The sequence below is a fragment of the Acartia tonsa genome, chromosome 8 (genome assembly GCF_053477335.1).
Source record: "Acartia tonsa isolate MP-2025a chromosome 8, ASM5347733v1, whole genome shotgun sequence".
Lineage (NCBI taxonomy): Eukaryota > Metazoa > Arthropoda > Copepoda > Calanoida > Acartiidae > Acartia > Acartia tonsa.
In genome coordinates, this window is record NC_137267.1 from 2,500,921 (window position 1) to 2,527,500 (window position 26,580).

General features: G+C 30.9%; 1 protein-coding gene across 1 annotated transcript in view; it reads left to right on the plus strand.

Moving 5' to 3' along the window:
* Positions 1-303: 303 nt before the first annotated feature.
* LOC145325564 (uncharacterized) overlaps positions 304-26,580 on the plus strand; it is a 127,230-nt gene continuing 100,953 nt past the window's right edge. The window contains exon 1 of the mRNA XM_080168537.1: positions 304-536. Coding sequence (XP_080024663.1) covers positions 518-536 — 19 coding nt within the window. The 5' untranslated portion in view covers positions 304-517. The remainder of the gene's footprint in view (positions 537-26,580) is intronic.

Below are 26,580 nucleotides of genomic sequence, written 5' to 3' on the forward strand. Positions count from 1 at the left end.
TCTTATGGAATTACTACCATTTTTTGCTACACATAAAATCAGCGGTATTGCGCGAAGTTGCGTACATAAATGTTTGCGTCGAAGATGCGTAAAGCGTCGGATCGCGCCGCCGGTCGTTCATAAAGCAACAAGCCCGCAACATCCAAATGGTCGTAAGGATGTTCTTCGCAACAACAGTGAGAGAGAGGGAGTGAGAGAGAGAGAGAGAGAGAGAGAGAGAGAGAGAGAGAGAGAGAGAGAGGGAATGAGAGAGAGAGAGAGAGAGAGAGGACATACCTAGGATTTTATAGTGAAGATAGGCATCTGAATTTTAGTTGCCGATAATCCTTTAAAGAGTCAACCTAACCCAAGAACTCTGAAAACATTTTAAGTGATTTTTAAAAATATTTCTTTAGTGAGAAACATACAAAAAATGGATTAAAACTAAGAAATTATTTCGATAATTCTTAAAAAGACAAAATATTTTTGTTAGACTTTTATTTGTAGTGTGATTTAGAAGTTTTTGTAGTGCTTTAAAATGGTTTTTCATATAAAAGGTAAGTTGAATTTTTTGATAATTTAAAATCCAACAACTCATTTTATCAAATATCTAAAAAATATTTTTGAAAAGTGTCTCTAAACAGACATTTTACTATTTTAGTTTTGATGCATGAGGTATAGAAGCAATTAATATTGAGCTTTAAATTTGAATGCAATGGGACGATTTCAACATGTAAATATATTTAATCAATTAATTTGTCAGTTCTATGGAGTAACTTACAGAAGAGTTTTGCTTCAGAATAGTTATTCATGGCATCGCGTTATAGACAGCTTTTCTGTGGGTATTAAAATTAAAAATTATAAGATTAAAATCAGTTTTGTTAGCCCTGGAGGCCGAAAGCTAGGACTTACAAGCCTGGTATTAATTTATTATTTCTATTTTAATATTTGTTGATAATGATCAGTAATACGATGCTATACATGATTTTTCAGTTTGGCTGAGAACCGGTTCTAATCCAGTGGATATTAATCGGTTTTGAAGCCAAACTGGAAAAGTAATTAGTCTACAAATTATCGGAATTTTTGACAACTTTTAGCTTTTGATTTATAGTTTGTAACGTAAATAGTCTACTAATTGCAGGGATATCAAGGGATAAGACAATTGACGATAAATTTGATGTTCACCCCCAATTATAAGAAACAAAATGACCACTGCTAGTTTGAACCAACTTTTCATGATTTAATAGAAGTACTCAAAGTTTTCAAGCAACAAAATTGGAGAACGTATATTATAAACTTTGGGTACCAGTGTAATTTACAGCCCAAAGTTCTCTCCATCCCTGACTGAGTGAGAATTTGAACGCTTAAACTAAGAGACATTAGTTGACATTGATTTCAGCTATATGGAATCGAGTAATAATTGAAATTTCTGACATTTTGGACTGTAAAATGCACTGATCGACTATTGACTCTAGGGGCGTGGTGACGCTTCGGGCACAAGTTCTCTCCACGTCACCTTTGAACATACTCTGTGTCTTAAATTCCAGTGTAACGCGCTCAACCGCCTAGGGTATCAACACCCATCAGGCAACCAACCCTTGATTGCACGACCTTTGTCTGAGAAGTCCTAACTGAGCATAGTAATGAGTTGCGCCTGTTTTGGACCAAGACATTCCCCCTACTCTAACTATTTATATCGCGCATCTGACATAGCAGCAGTAGGAAACATTTTTAACGTCTTTAGTTATGACGCGGTGTCGGACCGAGATTCGAACCTATCACCTTCCCGACGACGAGCGGATGCGCTACGTGTTGAGCCACGGTCGCGGGTTAAAATGCACAGATACTCACAAGTTTTGTGGCCACGTTCTTTTGTTTGTTGGTTCACTATCTTAGGATTCTTCACTGAATTGTGATTGGTTGGTTCAAAACTAGTGTTCATACACTTCAATCACTATCATCATTGGGGATGTATATTAATTTATCGGCCATTGTTTTATCCTTTTAGATTTTGGATGTGATAGTCCTTGTTATAGAAAAATTCAACAGTTATTTATAGATATAACAAAATTTGTCACAAGATCTCCAAAAAAAATGCGCCAAAATGAAAAATTATTGAAATTATCTCATTATCAACGCAACTTCCATATAAAGAAATAAACTATTATATCGTTTTTATATTTTTGCTAAATTTATAACGGACAAAATGTCATTTTTAACTTTTAACTTTATTATATTTATGTAAAAGCTAATAAGTAAGAATTAATTTATATTGGTTTGTTATTCAAGTTGTGTTTAAATATCATAAATAATTTTGAAAATGAGTATGTCAGTTTGATACCTAGTTCTAACCAATTGACAAGAGAACGGTTCAATAAATCTTTGGGTACTAGTATAATTATACAGTCTTATGTCATCTCCCTCCTTGCTTCCAATATATTTATTTTTGGCATGGATTATAAAAATTTGCCATGTCTCATTTTGATAAATATTTTGGAAGATATAAAGAAAAGGGCATTTCCTTATTCATATTCTCATCCCAATTTAGAATAGTTATTTATCGCATCGTATTATAGACAGACAGCATTCCGCGGATATTTAAATGAAACATTATAAGATTTAAACCAGTTTTGTTAGTCGTGAGGTGTCAAAGGGTATAATTTAATGGCTTATATTTTAATATCCATGGAAAATTGTCTGTAAAATGATGCTATACATAAGTTTAAGTATAACTGTGAACCGTTTTTAATCCAGTAAGCAATACTGGAAAATGCTTTCTGTTTTATCAAAACTTTTCAGCTTTTTCTCATACTTTATACTCACTGGAATCACATTTTAAAAAAATATAGTATATTTATCAAGTAAATCTAGTGTCAAGAATTAATTCTTATGCTTACAATAATACAGCTTGAAGTTTTTGTAATTTTTCATGCAAGTTTCAAAATTGATAAGACGATTTTAACATGCTTAGAATTGCATCAGCGGTTAATATGAAGAAGGAAGCACTCTACAGTGCCTTAAAAAATGACGTCACACAATACAAAAGACCAATGATAGGCTAAAACACAGGCTAAATTGTCAATAGCGACCAGTATACACTTTAATTAACCAATGGTAGGCCAGTATGAAAGAAAAAGGGAAAAGATAGACAAATTTGAAATGGGTAATAGAATAGATACAATTTTTACAAGAATTTCATGATGTTTTACCATGCATAAAGATTGGCGATTTCCCTTGAACTCAAAATGAACCAGTAACAAGCCGTTTAGTTTATACTTATTTTAGTTTTAAAAAAGCCCTACACCTTATTGATAAAATACCAAATTACCCATTCTGTAGATTACAGTTAGTAGTTGAAACGATTAGACACTAAACTTTATGAACCAACCAATCAAAATTCATTAGTCCCCAAAAGTTGTCAACGAATAAGAACAAGTTATTACAAAACGTTGGGGACTAGTGTCAATGTCCCCTCCCTCCTTGATATAGAACTCTAAGGGCTAATAACTGATGTGTCTGTAATAAATTCGCGCTTTAAAGTTGAAATATAAGGGGGTGTTATATGGTCCAATTTTGTTTTCAAGAGATTGTACTGAAATATCATTTCAAATCGCTTCCTTAGTTGTTTAGTACTTTACATGTATCCGATATAGTACAAGGATGTATGTCTGAACGTTTAAACCAGCGTTTCGGAGCCGTTTGATTTTGGTGCGGCTATTTTTGACTTTTGAAGGTTTTAAAGTTCAATTTTTGATAAAAATGGACTTGAAAAACTTAAAAAGGGCATTTGCACATGACAAAACAGAGTTAGTTACCATATTATAATTTATAAAAAAAATCACTTTATTTATCTAGCCCGGAGCCGGAGCCATTTTTTAACGAAAATTACGGCTCCAGCTTCAGCAAAATATGGCGTCTCCACGGCTCCCGGCTCCGAAACCCTGGTTTAAACTATGACAATTTTTTGCTACCTTATTTTAAAAAATTAGAGAAAGCGCCCCTTGCCAGGAGCTCTGCATTCGAAGAGTTAGGAAGGATTTGAATTCATACAAAATAGCTTAAATCCAGCTCGGAGCACCCAACTGATTCAGTTATATTAATCTGACAGACATAAAAAAAACCTATTACTTTGTATGAAAGGATGGAGTTTCTCATAGTTTTTTGCTGGGCAAAATTATTTTAAGAGAAGTTTAGCAATATATTGATATTATTGCTTTTTTTTACACTCGTTAATATTGAAATAGAATTTATTTGTAAATATTAAAACGCTGATTAACATATAAATATTGATATTTTAAAAGTCTAGTGATCATTACTTTTTTAGTAGCGATACTACACAGTAATTTACTTTGTCTGTTTGTTATTCCGTGATGTAATAGAAGAAAAGTTATTTTGTCGACTGGTACCCTTTACAAAAAAGTATCCAGCATATAGATTTTTAAAAATATATCTCTCTTTCATTTTCATTTTTGTGACCACTGTCTTTAATTCACGTTGTCAGTTAGTCATTAGAGTAAAAAACTAGAGGGAGAAAGAGTTAAACAACTGTATCTCCCCATCGCAACCGCCTTGTGCAACCAATCTATTGGGTCATTGAAAATCAACCAATAGTGTTGCTTATATTAACACAGCCATATAACAGAAAATAATTTAGAAGCAGACAAAAGATGTCTTTGAAATAGCAAGGGAGGTAGTTGTATTTATATACACCTATACTATAGATCTGTTATTAGTCCATTAATGTGAATTTGTAATTTACTCTCTATAAATATTGCCATCCTTGTTTCCTATTATAATTTCCATCCCTTTAATAAAAAGACAATATGGGCTGCACACTCAAAAATAAACAACAAAAAAAGAGATAGTTTTAACGTTGAAACATTTTACAATGTGTTCAGATATTGTGAAGCAACTATAATTATAGAGTAGCTATGTTACTAAAAACGCTAAGTAAATTGAATTTTGGCAAAAGTGAATATTTACCTCTTTTTCCACTAATGCAAACTTCGTGCAATTTTAAATGCTGTTTTAAATAAGAAAAATGCCGGATTCTATAAATAACTGTATAAAATAATATCTTTTATGTTATATCAAATACTTTAATTTTTCTGCCTTTTGAAAATAAAGACTTAAGGTTTTTAACCTATCCACCAATTTACACTTCTTTAAAATATTGTTTTTATGGCCCTTCAATATTTTTATTAATTAAAAATGTATAAATTTTGTTTATTAAAATTAAAAATGTTTTTTAATGCTATTCCTTGTAACAAATTTGTCTTATTTTTTCGTTTTTCGAAGATTTTTGGAGAATCGAGCATTAAGGGGCTTGACTTATAAAACATTTACCCATATGTGAATCTGGGATATAAAGGGATAAGATTCATACTAATTTTCTTAGCTCGGGCCTTTTCCCCCTCTTAGCTAACAAAACTAGTTAATAATACGATGCGATAATAGTTATTTCTTTCATCGTATTATAAACCGCTTTCCGCGGAAATAGAATGTACAATTTTTTTTTCGGCACCTCGGGGCTAAAAAAACTTGTTTAATCTTATGATTGTACATGTTTATATTCGTAGATTTTTTCGTATGGATGAAAACCGTTTCCTATCCACCGGATTCGAATGAATACGAGAAATAACTATTATTGATTTTATAATAAAGATAAGAGTATGAAATTGCTTGTTAGAATCTGCATTTCTATGAAAATATACTTGTCCCTTAATTTTAAAACTTCTTACAGTGCAGTGTAACTTTTTTTTGACAAAACCCAGAGATTAAAATTCAACACCCAACATATAACATTAGGGATTTATTCACACCCAGGGCTCGGCACCTGCAGCTGTAAAGACATGCTAAACCGCTACCAAGCCTCACTAACTCACTAGAAAGTTATAGCAGCTAAAATAACAATTGCAGTCGCCGAAAAAATTAGGAGGATTAACAATTAAAATGTGCGGCTGCCAAGCCGTCAGTAAAAATAGATAAATTTATAAAATCCTTATACTAAAGTAACAGGATGTCTGTGTGTTTGTGTGTTTGTACCGAAGGATCTCGCTTACCGCTAAACCGATCGGGTTCTCCTTAACAGGGTAGCTTCTTTTAAGTCCCGGAAAGGTTTATAACTATTTTGGGGGAGGGTGCCACCACCCTATCAGGAGAAATCGCCCCTAGAAAAAAATTACCCCTCCCGAAAAAGAGACTCCAACGAAACATAAACCAATAATTTCTGTAATTAGATATTTCAAATAAAAAAAAACATTCAAAGTGCCACTAGAGGCCTCTAGGGGCGTAGCCGCTAGTAGTAGATAAACGAATAAATATATTTTACTAAACAGTAAGTTTGTTTTGTTGAACAAGTAAATCCATGGAGTTCTCTACTTTTACGGAAACTTTACATAGGTTCCGAGATGGTTGTAGGCTATTTTTTTAATGTTTTATTTAAAACATTCAGTTTCATGTATAAAGTAATAAAAGTTGTATTTCCTTCTTATGGACTAATTTAAATGAGCTAAATATGAAAATGAAAGGACAATTTGTGTTACTTTATAGTTAACTACATCTTCTATTACCTACCCAGCTGAATTTTCGCGAATAAATAGCAAAATTCGTAAAAATTCGCAACATTTTTTTGTTTTTGGGTGGGGTTAGGGGTGTCCCACCCCCCAAGAAAATAGCCTAAAACCACCACAGGACCAGTATGAATATTCCCAGAAGAGTAGAATCCAATCGGTTCAGTGGTTACTGAAATCTTAAGGAACGGACGGACAGACAGACAAACGGACAGACGAAAAGACATCATTCTACTTTGTATTATAGATAGAATATAGAATATTTGTGCACATAATTGTGTTGAAAAAATTTATTGATAAAGAATATAGTCAACCTCAACTCTTTAATAGAAAACATGAAAATCTGGCGTAAGATTTAAGTAATAATATAGCCAAAAATTACTCCGACAAAGTGACAAAATAACGTACATACACACACACATAGTAGAGTAGCTTTGCTGTGAAACACCACACTCAAATTACTCAGTCAGAGTGACAAAATAACGTACATACACACACACACACATAGTAGAGTAGCTTTGCTGTGAAACACCACACTCAAATTACTCAGTCAGAGTGACAAAATAACGTACATACACACACATACATAGTAGAGTAGCTATGCTGTGAAACACCACACTCAATTTACAAACAAGCAATCAATTGAATAAAATAATAAGTTTCACACTGTGTATTATAATTCAATTATACTGCACCTACTGAAAATTATTTTTTAGTTTTTTTTTAAAGCAAAGCTTTTCTATAATTAGGGTCGGTCCGTCCGTCCGTACGTCCGTCACAGAGAGATAGCTCTTTTTGTTAATTTAGTCATGTTAGAATTGTCCTATCGATTTCAAACTTTCCGTGGTGATTCTTATAGTATTTAGATACGATTTAGAAAGCAACTCTATAAGCATTACCAGAAGCAACTCTTTAATCAAGTCCTAAAAATGTAAGTATGTCCATAAACATTATCCTGAATCAAGCAGTTTTTTCCACAAATTTACTTACAATTTTGCTTTGACTCTTATACTTTTATATTCTGATAATTCAGTTCTGACACTATACAAGTGTTAATATCCGTTTGTCCTACCGTGCTTCGCTTTTATGGATGTTTTTATCCTTGTTTTCTTAGATTTTTTAGGCAAATCTTTTAAACAAATGGTCAAAAACATAAAAAGTCAATACATAATAAGTTAAAGAAAAACATAATCGCCTGTATTACACATTATTAATTAACATATTTTGGAAAGTTCTTTTTTTTCAAACAACTAATTTGTTAATTTTTAAATAAAATGGATGTTGTCATCCTTGTTTTTAAACATTATTAACCTTCAGTTTCTAAGATATACAGAAGGAGTTATTTAAGGGTGACTTTAACAAACCGCGTAAATACATCGTTTCGATCTATCTATCTATCTATCTATCTATCTATCTATCTATCTATCTATCTATCTATCTATCTATCTATCTATCTATCTATCTATCTATCTATGTGTGTGTATGTATATCCATATGTTTGACTAGTATATGATAGATAGAGTGTTGTACAAATACTAATTTTTTATCATCATATTTGATTGAGTGATTGAGGTCAATATCGAATCTTTGAAACGTACTATTTCACATGCTATCTATCTATTTATCTATCTATTCTAGTTGTTATCTTTATTTATGAATTTCTTTATTATCCTAAACTTTAAGCATTTGTATAATGTAAATATTTTCACTTTATATGGTTTAAATTACTATTATTTTTTTTTAGCTGAGTATTTGTTCTACACTCACCTAGTTCACAACCTTCTATTTATAAAACTTGAAAATGAATGGTTTTACAATTGCTTCTTTTTAAAACTAGCCACTACGCCCCCAGAGGCCTATAGAGACACTTTAGGGGGTGAAGCGTAGACTAAAGCCCCCCACCCCCCTTTTAATTTTAGTTTTCAATAAAAAAGTTTAATACGAAACAGCGTAAAGTGCCACCAAAAAAAAAAAATGACGCCAAACAATAAAATAACCAATGAGAGGTCAGTATGAATTTTACCATTGGCCAATTACAATGTATACTGGCCCATCATTGGTCATCTAATTGTATGACGTCTTCTTTTCGGAGGCACTTTACGCTGTTTCGTTTAATACCTAATCCCCAAAATAAATATAAACCTTTCCAGGACCTGTTAAAAGCTACATTGTAAAGGAGAACCATGTCGGTTCAGCGAGATCCTTCGGTACAGACAGACATACACTAGACATCATGTTACTTTATTTTAATTATTGTCCATATTTTCTTAATATCATATATGGTTATTAAATAGATAACTTAGTTTTTATTTTGTGTCTGAAAAAATAGTTTATATTTAGATTGTATATCAGCATCTTAATTAAGAACCTCGACTTCCTTTCTTAGTTGCGTTGCATCTCTACAAATTTCATCCACAAAATAAATAAATTCTTTTTACTTTTGTATTGCTTTTTTTCCATCCAAGGCTGCCCAGTACTCAATTAAACCTAACCTAATCTAATCTTACCTAAAGTAATAAACAAACGAAAAACAACTCCCCGATTAATTCAATTTACTAAAGAAATATAGGTTGGCGGTTTGATGTTCGTTAAGGTGAATTTGCTTATCAACCTTATCAAGCCAAATAGCCTAAAGCCTGCCCTAGATATTTGCTATTTATCCCTGAAAGTTGAATGCAAGATTTTGTTGTATATAAAAACAATAATTTACACAATTACACCATCTTCTCCTATAATAGCACTAAATGCTTCGCCCCTAGTCTCTAAATAAAGGCGGGGGATGTCAGAAAAATAGCTTAAAACCACCCTAATTCCAAATTTCCAAGATCTTGATATTTTAAGATAATAATTTCTATTAACAATTTTGGTCTTGTTGATTTTTTTCTTTGAATTTTGTTTATCTATCTATCTACATTTCTTTCTTTTTTAGTAGCGAAGCTACTATATAATTCGAAATGTCCGTCCGTCCGTCTGTCAGAGACTTTTTGAAAGCTGAAACTTTATGACAACATTCCCATAAGGAGCATAATTATCCTTAACACATTCATGACGGTCGGACTACTTTTTTTAGTGTCTTTGGTCCGATTTTAAAACTTTTTTGAGATGACAGTTTCATAAAAATGTTTTCGTTTGTTCTGAGCATCCATTATATAATTTACTTTGACCGTTGGTATGTCAGTCATCATACAAATAGAATAAAGTTTTGTGTTTATTTTCTCCAATAAATATATTATTGATTTTAAAGAATACTCTTTCCTTCTACTTGTACGTATTCCCATCCATGATTTTTGTGCTTTGCTACTTATGGATGTTGTCATCCTTGTTTTTTTTCTTTATTTCTCCTTCTTTCCAACCCTCATATCTTAATCTAACTATCTTTTTAACTGCGAAGCTACTCTATAGTTCAATTTGTCTGTCATAAAGTCCGTAACGCTATGAGGGATATGTGAAAATCCTATATACTAAAGAACATAGTTTATTTGGTCCGTAGGTCTGTCATATTACAACAATATAAATATCAAAGCAAACAAATAATTTATTCTTTCTGTATGACCCTAAACAACTAATTTATTCGTATTTTATTCTATGATCGCCAGTGCTTCGCTACTTATGGATGTTGTCATCCAGGTTTTTCTCTTTTTAAAAAAAATCATAAATGTGAAAAATGTACGAATGTATGTGTGTTGTGTATGTATGTGTGTGTGTGTGTGTGTGTGTGTGTGTGTGTGTGTGTGTGTGTGTGTGTGTGTATGTCCGTATACCACTTATAAAGTCAAATATATTTTGGGAAGTAACACCTTATTAAAATATACTTTAATGGACATTTAATAAGCAAATCTTCTCTACACCTACAAACCTTTGTTTGTTTTGTCTCTGAAAGCTTATTTAGCCAAATAAAATGTCGTTTTATGAAGAAGTCTTTGACAATAAAGTATAATATAGTCTGTACATCAAACTTGTTTACACTCAGTGTTAAGGTAGTTTTCTGGTATAATTCTTATCTGCATGAAGAGTCCTGTAACAATTAGATATAATATGATCTGTACGTAAAAATTATAAACGTCTTTTTCAGTACTGAAGTATATTAGTAGTTTTAAACAGCGTATGTTCTTCCGATATTAGGAAAAATCTAATTTTAGGATTATATAAAATACTAGCGGCTTTGCCCCAAGAGGTGATCAAAAAAAATTTTTGGCAAAAAACAAAAAAGGACCAAAGAAATCTTCTGCAAAAAACAAAATGGGGGGGGGGGGAATTTTCATTTTTGAGGGGGTGGGGTGTCCCACCCCCCAAGAAAATAGCTTAAAAACACCACAGGATCAATAGTTATATACCCTAAAGAGTATAATCCAATCAGTTCAGTGGTTACAGAGATCTTAAGCTTCAGACGGACGGACGAACGGACAGACAGACATCAAGCTACTTTGTATTATAGATAAATCCTCTAAAATCTTAGAATATTTTTGATGAAGTGGATCTTTATTTACACCTGTGTTTCTAAAAAGCTTAATTTTTGCACTCACAAGCCCTTAAACTTTGAGAGGTTAATTCTAGAATTTTTTATAAGCAGTGTTACTATTCAATTAAGTTTATACCCGTTCATCTATCTATATCTCTTCAATTATCCTTATATTTATTTATTAAATCATTCATACATCTCTTCTTTTAACCTATAATAATAATGGATGTAGAATATACGTGAACATTTTCGACATTTCAGAATGCTAACGTAGACACCATTTATTGGTCATTCATACAGAAGGAAGAGAAAGGTATGGGGTAAATGGGGTTGGTTGGGGGGATCGTTATTTTAGCCAGCTACAAGTTTCACTGACGATTTGGTGTAAGATCCAAGTAATAATAAATTCACTATTACAATATATTTAGAATAACCCTCCTTTTATAAAGGATGATTTTCGAGACCACCTTATCTTACTATGTAGATGTCTACGCAGTTTGAAATGTATCTCTGTGAAATCAAAACAATGACTTAAACAAAACATAAAATTAGGTTTTAAATCAGATATTATTAGTATATTTTAAAAAAGTTATTTTTCTTTTTTTTTCCTTTATAAAATTGCCCTTTTTCTTGGTATATAAAAAACAAAAAGACCTATCTATTAAAAGGTAGACATACTATCAATTTTTAAATCTAAATTTGACAACAAAAATGTCTAGAACTTCACATATTAATTAATTATTTGTTATAAATTGCCAAATCAATACGGATTGGGAAAGAGAACATAATTCTCAACAAAAAAAAAACACAACAAAAAACATTTAACTTACATTTAATAACCAAAACGATAAAGCTCTTTATAGTGCCTATAATAGAAGGGGATAAATTAAAAAATCTTTTACATATTATAATTTGACGTCATTCGGGATACTTCGTCAAAAAAATTTAAATCTATCCCCTTTTCTACTAAGATAAAGAGCTTCCAAAAAGGACAATTCTCATTTTAAGGTTAGGAAAAAAACTAATTAAATTTTTTAAAAACATTTCATTTTAATAAAGTATTGATGCATTTGTTAGCTTTATATCTTAAGTCATAATATTCAAAAGGGAGCAAATTCTGTGATTTTTAAAACAAAATTGTTACAAATTAAGTTTTATGAATACCTATCCACTTTCTTATTTTAATTGTGTCTATAAGGAAGTGAGAACTATTTAGATAAACAAAGTGACAGCTAATATAAGAAATATTGGGATAGGGTCATCTTGCAACTTTTATAGGATAGTCCTTCAGCTTCATTTTATCCAGTTTTCTTAACAACTTTGCGAACTTTTTAAAATTCAGATCGGTTGGTTCATTAAGTTGGTTATTCAAATGATTCGACCACTAACTGTAATCTACAAATGGGGTAATTTTGTGTGTCATCAGTTTGGGATGCACATTTATTGCCATTGACTTCACATTTGGTGGGAAAAAGGGTTGTAGAATAACTTGACCACTATTGTTCTTAACCCCCCCCCCATGAATTTTTTTTGGATATAATCAAAAAATAATTTATAATCAAAATTGGCCATGCATTTTGACAATTTATAAAGTAGATATTCTTGTCTTTAGGAGTATCCTTCATATCTATTAGTATGAAGTATAACTAAATTGTCAAAATAGCCGTTCTAATTAACCATTGTTACTAAATACAAATATACATTTCTGGGTTTGCCATTATATAGAAATGTCATTTTATTTGATATCTATTTCAATATATACAGGGAGGGAGTGGACATTATTAAATTACACTGATACCCAAAGATTTATATTTACTTTATCTTATTTGTTGGCTCAACAATTTAGGCCTTTTTATTGATTTTTTTGGTTCGTTTCAAACTTTTTATCAATAGATTTTATCTACAAAAGGGGTAATTTTGTTCATCAATTGGGGATGTACATTATTTTAAAGTTATCCCTTAACATAAAATAAATCTAAAGGGATAAAACAATGGACAAAAAACGGTTGTACATATCCAATAATTATACAAAATATAAACCGTTCTCTAGATTTAGATAATAGGTCACTGCTAGTTTGAACAAGCCAATCAAAAGGCATAAAAATATTTAAAGTTTTCAAGATAACGCAAGAGAAAACGTGTTTATAAAACATTGCTTACTAATATAATTTACTGTTCTCATCCGAATAGACAAACATCGATATTTACGATTTCTCATTACCATTCGTTAATATCTAGAAAAGATAAAAAAAAGTTTAAGATAGATAAAGATAGATTAAATACACATGATAAAAAGTTAAAGAAATAGAATACGGGGAAAAATAAGAAGAAAAAAAATAAATGGATATAAAATATACGTGGATATATTGACAGGAGAAAATTAGTCGTCAATTAAGCTTTCTAGTATGGACCACATTTATTGGTCAGTTCGTTCATCCAGTACGAGGGATAGGAAATTGGTTAAAGGGAATTAATAGGGGTATTGTTATTTTAGCCAGCTGCGAGCAAAAATCTGGTGCAACATCCATGTAATAATATATCGATTGAAAAATATAATTTTATCCCTATTAAATTTTTCTTCAATTTTCTGCCTCTATAATTTCTCTAAAATATGAAGTTAATCCACAACCATTTATTTAGTCAATTAAGTGTCAAAAAAGTCAACACAGCCATTGTTATGTTGGAAGAAAAGCATTCATTTTCTTTTAAATTGGGGTTTAAATATTTTTACTATTGGTGTAAGGAAGACTTTTCTATATTTATATTCGTTTGTACGGCTCTTGGATAACTTTGTATTATGGAAAAAACTACCCTTTAAAACCCTTCAAGCTGAATAATCAAAGTTAGAAGCGTAGCTATTCTATAACAAATTTAATATTTTTATTTTTGAAATGTTTTGCTCCTAATACTATCAACCTTGGACGTCCTTGTTAGCTAGCAACTATTATATTTTGTATCTATTGTTGCTTCATTCTAAGTTAGGGGTGTAGGATTATCCAGAGTTGTTATGGGATAAGACAATGGCTGTTTGGTTGTTGATATACAAAAATAACTCTTCTGTAGATTAAGACTGTCGGTTTAAAAAGTTTGGACACTGCTAGTGTTAACGAACCAATAAAAGTTTTCAAACCAAAAAAAATGATAGGATAATATATTGGATAACATAATATTTTAATCAAATGTCCCATCACTCCCTTCGAAAAACTGAAATATTTAGCAGTGTTATTAGAACACTGGACAAAAAATGGGTTAAGCAATGTTTACTATTTGTTTATACTATTTTAATACAAGGACATCTGTCCATTCATCTATACGGAGTGAGGAATCTAAAGGGATGAGACAATGGCTAATAGATTAATGTACACCCCGAATGATGATACATCAAAAAAACTTTATTTGAAGATTACAATCAGTGGTTGAAATGCTTGGACATTTAACTTAATGAGCCAACCAATAAAATTTCAATAAAAGTCCCCAAAGTTGTTAAGCAAACGAATAAGAAAACGTTATTATAAAACTTCGAGGACTAGTAATAAACGACCAATTTTCCTCCTCCCCTTATTTCAATTTTAGTTTAATTTCAATTTTAAGTTTGTCTTTCATATATTGAATATCAATATATCAGTCTATCTAGCAGTCTTTATCTATCAATATATATTGTCTATCTCTATGTCTATCTATCTATCAATCTATATATGTGTCTACCTACATAGCTTTCATCGTTAAACTTGTGCATTTATCTAGCTAGCCATATATTGATAAAGAATATGAAATCTTATATAAAATATTTAGTTAGTTTGGTATCAATCTATCTTTTTATCTATCTACCAATCTATTCACATGCCAATTGTATGTCTATAACTTTTAATGACTTACTAATTTGTTAATAGGTCTTCATGTTATTTTTTTCTATAATCTATCTATCTATTAAGTATTTGTTTTTCAAGAACCCAAGGTCTTTTCATAATATTTGGTTGGGTAACATTGAAAAAAAAGCTACTCGGTAGAAATGTTTTCACTTTTTTTATACAATTCTTTACATCTTTTTAAATTTATATATCTCTCTCTTTTGAATGTTCTTTTTCTTTCTTGAATTCCATTTTACAAAAATATGTGACGTTTTTTTCTCTTTAAAGGGGGATGGAAAATAATTATAAATGATTCCAAAAACTGTGAGAAGCTTCACTGTGAAGGAAAACCATATCGGTTCAGCGGTTAGGCACAAAACTGGACAGGCATTCTGTCTAGTTTTCTAGATTATAATTTTAGCTTAATTGGATGATTTTATCCTTGTATAATTACGTATGGTGGCCATCCTCAAATATTTGGCAATGTTTAGTACATGTATCACAAGACAGGGAGGGTAGGGACATTGGACTATAAATTACACTGGTACCCAAAGTTTTATAACCATGTTATCTTATTTATAGGCCCTAAAATGTTGGTTCTTTTAGTAATTATGATTAGTTAGTTCCGAACTATATTAGTGTTCAAACTTTTAAACCGTTAATCAAGTCTTCAAAAGGGGTAAGTTCTTTGAATATATTTGAGATGTATATTAATTTATCGTCCATTGTCTTATCCCTTAAGATCCCTGATTACAAGCTTACTTATGTTTGGTACGAGCATTTAAAGGCATATCTAGGCTAATAACATCAATTTATAACCCTTTTTTTGCTTGCCAAGGCTCGGCAGCCGCTTTTCACATATCCATGTAAATGTCTTAATACAAAAAATAATTTAGTGTAATTTTCAAGCTGTTATTTTTTACTGATTTAATCATCCAATAACAATACCAATATATTATTTTTCATGACTTTAACGAAAAACGAAAAGGCATCGTTAATTTGTATATTTTTGCTTTTTATCTATATATCTAAATATATTACTATAAAACATTTAATTAAGGACCCACAAAAACTTACATGTAAGGTATTATAAGTATTTATATATCCATCCATTTATTTATCCATCTATTTTGTTATATATCTAGTAAATATTCAATGAAGGACCCGCAAAAAAACTACATATATGCCATGTAAGGTATAATAAACATTTATATATCCATCTATCTGTCTATCTATCTAGTAAATATTCAATAAGGGAAACCGCAAAAAAAACTACATATATGTCATGTAAGGTATAATAAACATTTATATATCCATCTATCTATCTGTCCATCTATCTATTAAATATTCAATGAGGGACCCGCAAAAAAACTACATATATGCCATGTAAGGTATAATAAACATTTATATATCCATCTATCTATCTGTCCATCTATCTATTAAATATTCAATGAGGGACCCGCAAAAAAACTACATATATGCCATGTAAGGTATAATAAACATTTATATATCCATCCATCTGTCTATCTATCTAGTAAATATTCAATGAGGGACCCGCAAAAAAAACTACATATATGCCATGTAAGGTATAATAAACATTTATATATCCATCTATCTGTCTATCTATCTAGTAAATATTCAATGAGGGACCCGCAAAAAAAACTACATATATGCCATGTAAGGTATAATAAATATTTTACCTATGGTCCGAAATAATAAAGTTAAAATAAGTGAGAATCAAAATGGTAAATTTTATATGAAAATGTTTTATATTAAAAAATACCAAGGTTTATTGTCTGAAGTTAAAGATCTCGGAAATGCTGGTCTTAATTGATTGTACTTTCTAGGGAAGCTTTATAAATGTCTTGGCGTTGTTTTGGGCTATTTTTCTACCCAAATCCTCTCCTAGGGGCTAGAGCAAAACCACCATATTATATAGAAAATGCTTCATATGTATATTTTAAGTGATATTTTAAAAAATTTTTCAATTTATTTTACCCATTACTTTTTTTCTCTTCAATTTCTTCCAACTAAGCCTCTAAATCTTGTAAGTCTTTTTACCGGAAGGAAAGAATTTGAGGAGACTCGAAGGGGTTTCTTGATCACGTGATTTACTTTAATAACAGTACACTACGTACCTCTTGAATGTAAATTTGTGTGTTTAAATGCTATATATTAAATGTTTCTCGAACAAGTATTAGAAGATGACCCCAAACGAAAAAAGGGCTAGATCTTGTCTATGTTACAGAGATACAAGGACAAATTTACATGAAATAACCCTTTGAAATTAAATTAAAAATATATATCAGCGACAGCTTTCTTAGTATCTAGTGACGGCAGAGTAGATAAAATTATAAAAAAAAAACATAAGACTTGAATTTTAAATTGTCTAAAACCATCCCGGGACACATAAAAACCTACCTAAAATTAAAGAACTCAGTAAGATCAGTGGTTACCGAGATCTTAACTGACAAAAAAGACATAAGATTACTTATCTCTTAATCTCTGAGTAAAAGGCTATATGTTGTCTACATTTGCAAAAAAAAGTAATTCACAAAACCCAACAAATGGACCAAAGATACAAAAAAATATAGTTTAATGCATTTTCAGTATCGCTTCAAAACCGATTAATATCCGGTGGATTAGAACCGATTCTCAACCATTCTGAAAAATCATGTATAGCATCTTAATACAAAAATTTTTCTACCAATATAAAAATGTACAATCATCAGAATAAAACCTTTTTTAGCCCATGCTATCGGCATCATTTTTATCATTTTGTGTGGGGGGGGGGATAATTATCAACAGCAATCCCTCCCTTTTTACCCTCCTGTATAAGATTCTTCTTTAGGCTAGGGTTACAACTTAAAATCTCCATCAATTTATTTTCTTTTTCCTGAATGTCCAGCACACCTACTATATGCATGCTTGCGTGTCTGTCTGTATGTTGAGTAGTTAGTTTATGTGACATATTTCAAACATGGCTACAAAAAACTATACAAAAAACAAGGATGACAACCCATGCTAAAAAAAATTAAGGATGTAATTTCGATAATGATCTATGGCCCAGACTCATGAATGAATGTTCTTGAAACATGGAATCCAAATAATTTCAGCTCTTTGTCTTTTTTAAATAGCAGACACATTTCCCCCATAGCGTTACGGACAGGCAGACAGAGAGACAAAGTGAATTGTAGAGTAGCTTCGCTGCCAAAAAGTTAGAAAAGGGACTTGCAAAAGTGTTCTCATAAAACAAAACAAACTCATTTTAGGAGAGTAAAAGAGAAACTGAAGAATAACTATTTGACTTCCAACTTTTCCTACAGTCATAACTAACAATTTCTTTAATAAGATGATACACTTACTCCATTGATAACACATTTTGCATAGTATCGTATGTATCTTACGCTTACCTATAATGCAGAGGGAGTGGTGACATTGGGCTGTTTATTACACCAGTCCCCAAAGTTTTACATTAACGTTTTCTTATTAATTTTATTGAATTTTGATTGGTTGTTTCCAAACGTTTCAACCACTATTTGTAATCTAAAGAAAGGAGAATTTTGTGTACCATCATTTCATTTGGTATGTACTTTAATTTATCGACCATTGTCTTATCCCTCTAGATTCCTGGCTATAATGGGTGTTTAAAAATATATATATTTTGGTGGTATCTAAAAATCACTTTTGTGACATATTTTAAAGAAAGGAAGAATAGAAAAAGAGGTCTGTAAAATAGTTTACCTACAAAACTACCACTATTTTTAAATAGAACAACAAAGCTATATAATGCAATCTGAGTATGAAATGATATTTTTTTTATGTTATTGTAAAAAAAAACTATAGCATTACTGTAATTATCAGAGTAGCATTATTCAGTTGTCACATACAACATACATAAAATATTAGGTTACTTCAGTAAAATATTTCTATAGGTATGAATACACAAATAATTCCCCCACAGGGGTTATGCATTTTAAGATTGTTTAAAAAAGGTTAGGTTGGGTTAAGTATCTACTCTGACGATTGTCCACTCCAATGTTTGTCAATCTTGCGTTTGCGTTTATAATTGAAGAAAGATTTATATTATAAAACAATTTAACCATTTAAGAAAAGCTATATTATCAATGAAAAGAACAAAATTTGCTGTTCTATATGAACACACCAAGGAAGAAAATAAAAAGGAGGTCTGCAAATCTAAACTTTGACAACTATGGCACAAGGACCTGATTCTTGAAACTTCTTACAACATTGTATAGGCCCAATTCCTCATATGTCCTTATCAATAATCAACAATCTTAAACTGTATGTATTTATAAATTAATATTAGATTTAAAAAAAAACAGTTTTTTTTAATATATGTATCATTATAAAAAAGTTACTAAATGTCTACATGTCTGTGGCCTAAAATCACACAAACCGCTGGATCGAAGTGGTTTTCCTTTACACTGATGCTAACCCCTCCTCCCCCCCCCCTCTAACTAGTAATATTATATTTTACTAATTGTTTATTTTCTATTTTAGGTATGTTTTATATTCAGTACAGAACATAATACCATAGGGGGAAGGCATCTGACTGTAAATTATTATGGTAACCAAAGTTACTAAAATCATAAAATCAAACAATGTAATTTTTACGAACTTTGCTGATTGACGCGATATTCCCTTCTTATATGACGTCTATCCGGAGAGTTTGGCCAGCCAAGCGTTGTAACTTATGTGCACTTTTTTTTGGAGACACTATAAGCTGCTTCCTTAATGATAAGTTACAAAATGTGGTCAAAATATATAAAAAAAAGGTTTTACATTATCTGATTTTCAGACAAGCAAAAATAGTAAAAATCCCCTAAAATGAAGACATCTGTATTTTATACTACCACATAAAATCTTCTCAAAGCTGTAAATGGACACAATATTTTATTGGGAATAAGGACGTTTTTGCAGAAAATCAAATTAATTGAATATTGGATTTTATTCAATTATAAAAGCGCTTAATTTATAACATTATCTTCACAGTAATCACCAATTTGAAAAAAATTTTGCATGTAAATTTCAGTTGAAGTTTAAATACACGTAATGGTTATACATACGGTATCCTTTAAACAAGTATTCTATTATCACAGGAATCATTACTTAACCTAATATTCTTGGGTGTTTGGATAGAGAAGGGTGTGTAACAGTCATAGTTTTCCTGGATTGCTGGACCAGGACCTGGACAGTAAATCAAGTTGATAAGATCCTTGACTGCAATCCCGCCCGTACGAGGTAATTGAAGGTACAGAAATCATTATGAAAAATGTAACATCGTAGAATGTTCAGGGGGTAGGGATATAGAATAGGAAATTACACAGGTGCCCAAAGTTTTATAACCACGTTATCTTACTCTTAAAATCTTTGGATAGTTTTATTGATTTGTGATTGGTTGGTTCAAACTAGCACTGTCCAAAATAATACATATAGTCAATTGTTATATTTTTCGGAAAACTAGGATTTTATCTTTAATATGACGCAGATTTTTTTTCATAGATAGATAAGGCAATATTGTATTTTCTAATCTACAAATCTTTCTCCCCCTACATATTTTGTCATTCAATATTTGTTTTGTTTTTAGAAAATCTGCCCCAAATAAAGTTTACGCAAACCATTTAATCCATATAATAAATGTAGTATATCTAGATCCCTAATTGGTAACTTGGGTCAATAGAAACACAGAGTAGAAACAATCCGGCCATGTTATAGGTTAGAGCATGTACACATTTCGGTTCAAAATTGCAAATCTGTTTTGTCATTTCTTAGGATAAAGTTAGCTAGCTCTCGGGAAATTAAATTGTTCAAATATTTTGTCGCTCGTATTATTGAAATGAACTTTATAGACGGATCACTACACCTGATGACAGCCCATCTAGAGTAATACATCTATTGTATCTATCTTTGTAAGTAATGCAATAAAAATTTAAAAGGAAGAGACCCTTTTATACGAAATACCGTATATGTAAAAATGTATGTACTTCTTTCCTATGGGTAATATGTACCCTACAATACAACGAATTTCTACTGAATCTGTTTTTGTTCAGGCACGCCAGTGCATAAAAAAGGATTTTTATCAGGAGGAAGGCAGTGGATAATGTCGGTCAAATAAGGCTATAGTAAAACCTTGGGTATTTAGTTTTAATGAATCCTAATTGGCTGGTTCAGGCTAGTAGTGTAAAAACTTTTCAAATAATGGTTCTAATCTTATAAAAAGGGAATATTTTGTAATCATAAATCAACTTATTGTTGATATTAAGTAAGTACTATAAAATATTAGTTTATATTATATAGTTTTTATTGTAAAATTTAAATAGTATAGGTTAGACTGTGTAAGAAAAGGCCCTGTAGGATCAAAGTTAGAGATTTTGTATATACACCTATTTAACTATTTAAATGTACATATTAAATCTGTTATCTCTGCACAAACCTTTGACTGACCGCGACTTCGACATAACAAGAAAGATATATTGTATATAGTAGCGACACAAACATTAAAATTTGAATGTATAAAAAGAGCATTGTAATATGGCGATAAAAGGTCTTTAATACCTTACTGTAAACTATAAACTAAGAAAAAAGTTCCAAGAAAAAAAAACAATCATTTGCAAATTAGATTACCAGTATATCAGACTGACATAACCATTCTGTAATTAACTACTAGAAAAATCTCCCTGTAACTCTCCAGATGACAGGGAAAGGGCAAAGAGAGGTGGAGACATGGGGCAAGGGATATGAACAGGGAAAAAGGGACAGGCAGGCATGTAATGTCATATTCTTGCCCAGAATAATAGATTTCCATAGTGTCATGTAAAGCGAAATCACAACTTGTTTTTGATGAAATATATTGAGGTTTTAACTTTTATATTTAAACTACTCTCTGTCTGCGATATTCAAAACTAACACAATGAGTAGCGGCATTTCATGTGCTAGTAACCAAACTCAGTCAGAAACTGCTAAATTCTTGCACATTCCCCTTTAAGCCAGTACCCAAAGTCTGAGACTTCTAAAAATTAAATATTCGATCCATTGTCCCCTCCTTTACTCCCTGGTATATACTTCTTAACCCCTTATAACATTAAATCTAATAATTTCTTAACATAATCTTTTCTTAAAGCTTCAGAAAGGGGTAAATGAAAATATAATAGATTAAAACCTTCCCAAAATATTTTAATAAATATATTATAGTTACAGAGTAGACAAGATTGGTTAAGAATTGAATAATAAATAGCTAGATGTACAGATACATGTTTTGCCATGGTAAATCTTAAAAATGGGGATGTCTATGATATATGTATAGATAGATTGTTTCATAGATTTTCCAAAGTTTTTCAGCCAACGAATTAGAAAGGGTGTTAGAGACCAGTGTAATATTCTTTCCAGTATGGCTTCGAATTCGATTAATATCCGCTGGATTAGAGCGGTTCCTAAGTCTTACTGAAAAATCATGCATTGCATCGTTTTACATAAATATTCCAATAGTTATAATAGCCTATGCTTAATTTATGTACATTTACAGGAGGGGTATTCTTGGTTATTATCAATGAAGAGGTATATAGATTATTATCCATTATCTTATCCCTTAAGATCCCAGGTCTTTAATTAAGTTTATTTTCTGCTGTAGGCTTCCCCCTAAAGGCTAGGAACGTAGCCGCATGTATAAAAGTTAAATCATAAGCCACCCCCTCTATAAAACCGTGCAACATATATTTATATGTAAATAAATACATTTCCGCAAACGGTTTAAATCAAGCAAAAAATGAAGTGTTTATATAAAGTAAAATTTTTAGTTAGGATTAGTAGTTAGGATTGTTTTGTCTGAACCTAAATATCTTGGAAATTGCTGGTCCAAATTGGTTGTACTTTTCAGGGAAGCTTTATTAGTGTTTTAAGGTGGTTTCAGGCTATTTTCCCTAACTAAGGGTGAGAAACCTGTACTATATTAAGATAATGTTATCATTAGTTATATTTTTAAAGTAATTATTAAACTCAGTAAAATAATGTATTGTCAAAAAAGTGCATCAATAATAACATAGTCGACAAAAATAATGTCATTATAGTACCGTCAATAATATGTCAACCAGGATTTTTTCTAAGTAGAGTTTAATTAGTGGTTTTATGAGAACATATGCGCAAAAAGATCCATCTGATTATTATGCAATGATTTTGGCAGACAGAGATGACAAAAATAAAATACAAATTGCAATGGATACTAAAATATATGCATATAACAGCAGTTTCGCCCATAGCTTCTAATCAAATTTAGTCTTTGGCAAAAATCAAACATTGGAAAAAAATTACAAAATTTTACATAACATTCGTAAAAAGTAAAAAATGTATGGGAATATTTTTTCACGGGATTATTTTTTTGAGGGTTGAAAATAGCCCACAAAACAAAGAAAATAGCTTAAAACCAACACAGAAATAGTAGGTAAATTCCCAGAAGATTTGAGCCCAATCGGTTACATTTAGATTAGGAAAAGTGGACTTTCACAAGGACCAAGAAATCAAAACATCAACATTTTTCCAAAGAAAGCGACTTGCTGTTGTTTTAACAGCCATAGGAGGGCTAGTTATTGTTCAGAAATTGCTGCGGCTGTGGTTAATTACGTTTGCAACTGCCGAGCCCTGCTTAAATCCCAACCACACTTAGGATCTGCATAAGCAATTAATCAAAATTATGCTTTAAGTAAGCCAATTATTCTAAGTAAGATCTACATATAGATAGTGTAAGATAAATAGATATTTCAAGTAAGATCTACAAATAGATAAATAGATACCACGTGAATAGATATAGATAGATTTTTTATCATCCAGAATTATGGAAACTTAAGATAAGCTTTTTATAGTGCCTATAAAAAATGTATTAAAATGTATACTGGTCTGCCAATGGTAATTTAGTCTTTTTATTTGCCTATTATTTGTATTGTATGACATACTTTTTATATATACACTATAAAGAGCTTCACCTTAAAACTTTGAACCTATTATCTTTATAAAAAATAAATAAATGTAATTAATTAAATGAACTTGGTTTAAATATTAATCCTTATGTAAAAGTAACAGGATGTGAGTCTGTGTTTCTAATTTACAAATTTTTTCACTTTATTTGATATGAATGAGAGGTTTTAATTCCCTGAACCTAAGGCTAGGGACGAATACTTAAGCATAAAAAGTAAACATTAAATGTTAGAGAGAACGAGAGGGGGGGGGGGGTAAATAAAGAAAAAAATATGTCTGGCAATTTAGAATTGGCAGACACATTTGATAGATAGATAGATATGTAGATAGATAGGTAGATAGATTAAAAGATTAAAAAAGATGTCTGTAAATATAGAATTGGCAGACAGACAGTCACCTAAAATTTGCTATAGAAATAAATTTATTTGTAAGGCAATATCAAAAGTAATGTCACTTAATATTACCAACGTTCTTTTTTTATTTTTAGATCGCTTTTTTGGATGCTATAATCATTGTTTGATACTGATTTGAATAATGTTCATATGAATGGTCAATCAAAAACAATAAAATAGAATAAACACTCCCTTTTTTATTATTGTGTTACAGTTATTCAAAAATATAAATTCTAAGTTATATTTCTAGATATAAATCGACATTAAAATGTTTTATTTTGGATAATAAAATCATTTAAATACAATTTTGAAAAACTCGTTATAAGTCTTTTTAAATATCTAAAAGCAACAAAGTAAAATTTTTAAGGTTATATTCTTTTTGATGCTTCTAAAAAATAGGGAAAAAATTAATTAATCATTTTTTTTTTAATATTAAACCTGATGTCACATGATACGTTAAATGCTTTTATAAACCTAGAATAGTTAGTTCATATCGATTAAAAGTATATATAAATAGTAGTTTTGGCTGACATTTTATGGACATGTCGAATTTATGGGATTAAAAAATGTTCGAGATTTCTTGATCAATGTCTTTTGTTGATAGAATAGCAACATGAAAGATTTATAGGTTATTCAATTTTTATTCCCTCTGATTTCAAAGAAGGAAGAAACATTAGACTGTAAATTATACTTGTACCCAAAATTTTAACAATTAGGTTATCTCATCTGGTGGCTAGAAAAGTTTGGGTACTTTTATTAAAACTTCATAGACTGATCTTAACTAGCAGTGTTCAAAAAGTGGAACATGTGCCTTTTATCGAAACAAAGACAAACGCAAAAGTCCCAAACGTCTGAGTGGACAAACGCAGAAGTGAAACTTAACCTAACCTATTTTAGATCATCTTATAGGTTTTTAAAATACCTAACCCCTGCGGGGGGCTTATTTGTACATTCATATCTTAACCTAACCTAATCTGTACAGAAATACTTAATCAGAATAATGTTTTAATACTCCTTCGCTTGTCCACTCTGACGTTTGGGACTCCTACGTTTGTACTGGAACCCTTTTATCTACAATTGAGGATATACATCCATTTATCGTCCATTGTCTTATCCCTGTATAAATTGGCACTCCTTTATTTATGCTTTTTTTAGATCACAGTTATATGTTATGATTTTATCTCTATAAAAAAATATTTAATGTATCATGTCCAAACATATGCATTTATACATTTTTTCCCTTTGATATGAATTATTCAATAGGGGTTCGGCAACTGTCAACAACCGTAATGATATCGACGTTTTTTTAATCTAATTTACCTCTTCGCCCCTTGCATTTAGAGACTCCCTATTTAAAGGTAGAGAAAAGGGAATATAAAAATAGCATAACACTATCCACACATAATAATTATGATAATAAATGAAACTAGATTAAAACCATGGATAAAACTAAGTAAAATAGGGTACCAATTATAATACATTTAATTTCCACTTTTGTAGATGTGAATTACTTGTAGAAAAGTTTGGACACTGGTTTAAATGTGGGAATGTGTTTTTAAAACTTTGGGGACCAGTTTAATTTACAGTCTTATTTCCCCACCCTTCTTGATTATAAACAGTCTTGTGTTGAGTTTATAAACAAATCTATCTTATCCAGTCTGTTTCTTAAGATCCAATAAACGGCCGTAATAGTTATATGTTGCAATCACTGATTTTAATTTAACAAAATACTTAATATTATGATATAATCTGAAATTGACCAATGACTATAATTTATTATGTGCTGTTTTCAAGAGGGAAGTAAAAAATCAATTATTAGAAAAATAATGAGTTTTTTTTCTCTGTCTCTCTCTGTCTTCTCTCTCTCTCTCTCTCTCTCTCTCTCTCTCTCTCTCTCTCTCTCTCTCTCTCTCTCTCTCTCTCTCTCTCTCTCTCTCTCTCTCTCTCTCTCTCTCTCTCTCTCTCTCTCTCTCTCTCTCTCTCTCTCTCTCTCTCTCTCTCTCTCTCTATCTATCTATCTCTCTCTTTTCTTTCTAGCTCTTTCTCTCTTTCTCTTTTTTACAATAGCTTCTTTGGTTAAGCAATGCTTTAAAATCTAAAAAAAAGCTTTGCTAACAAGAAAATGTCTTATTTAGAGATTTATTGACAAACTAATTGAATAATTATGACTATTTTATTAAACTATCAGTTTAGACATGCAAGGACGTCCAAGCTTTATTATTTAGGGGGACGGGGGGGGGGGTAAAAGATGGAAAATTAAAATTTTTGGGAGGGTAATCAAGCCTTCCCTCCCCCCCAAATGGACGCCCCTAAACATATGATTGCTGCGCTGTTCATAGTTT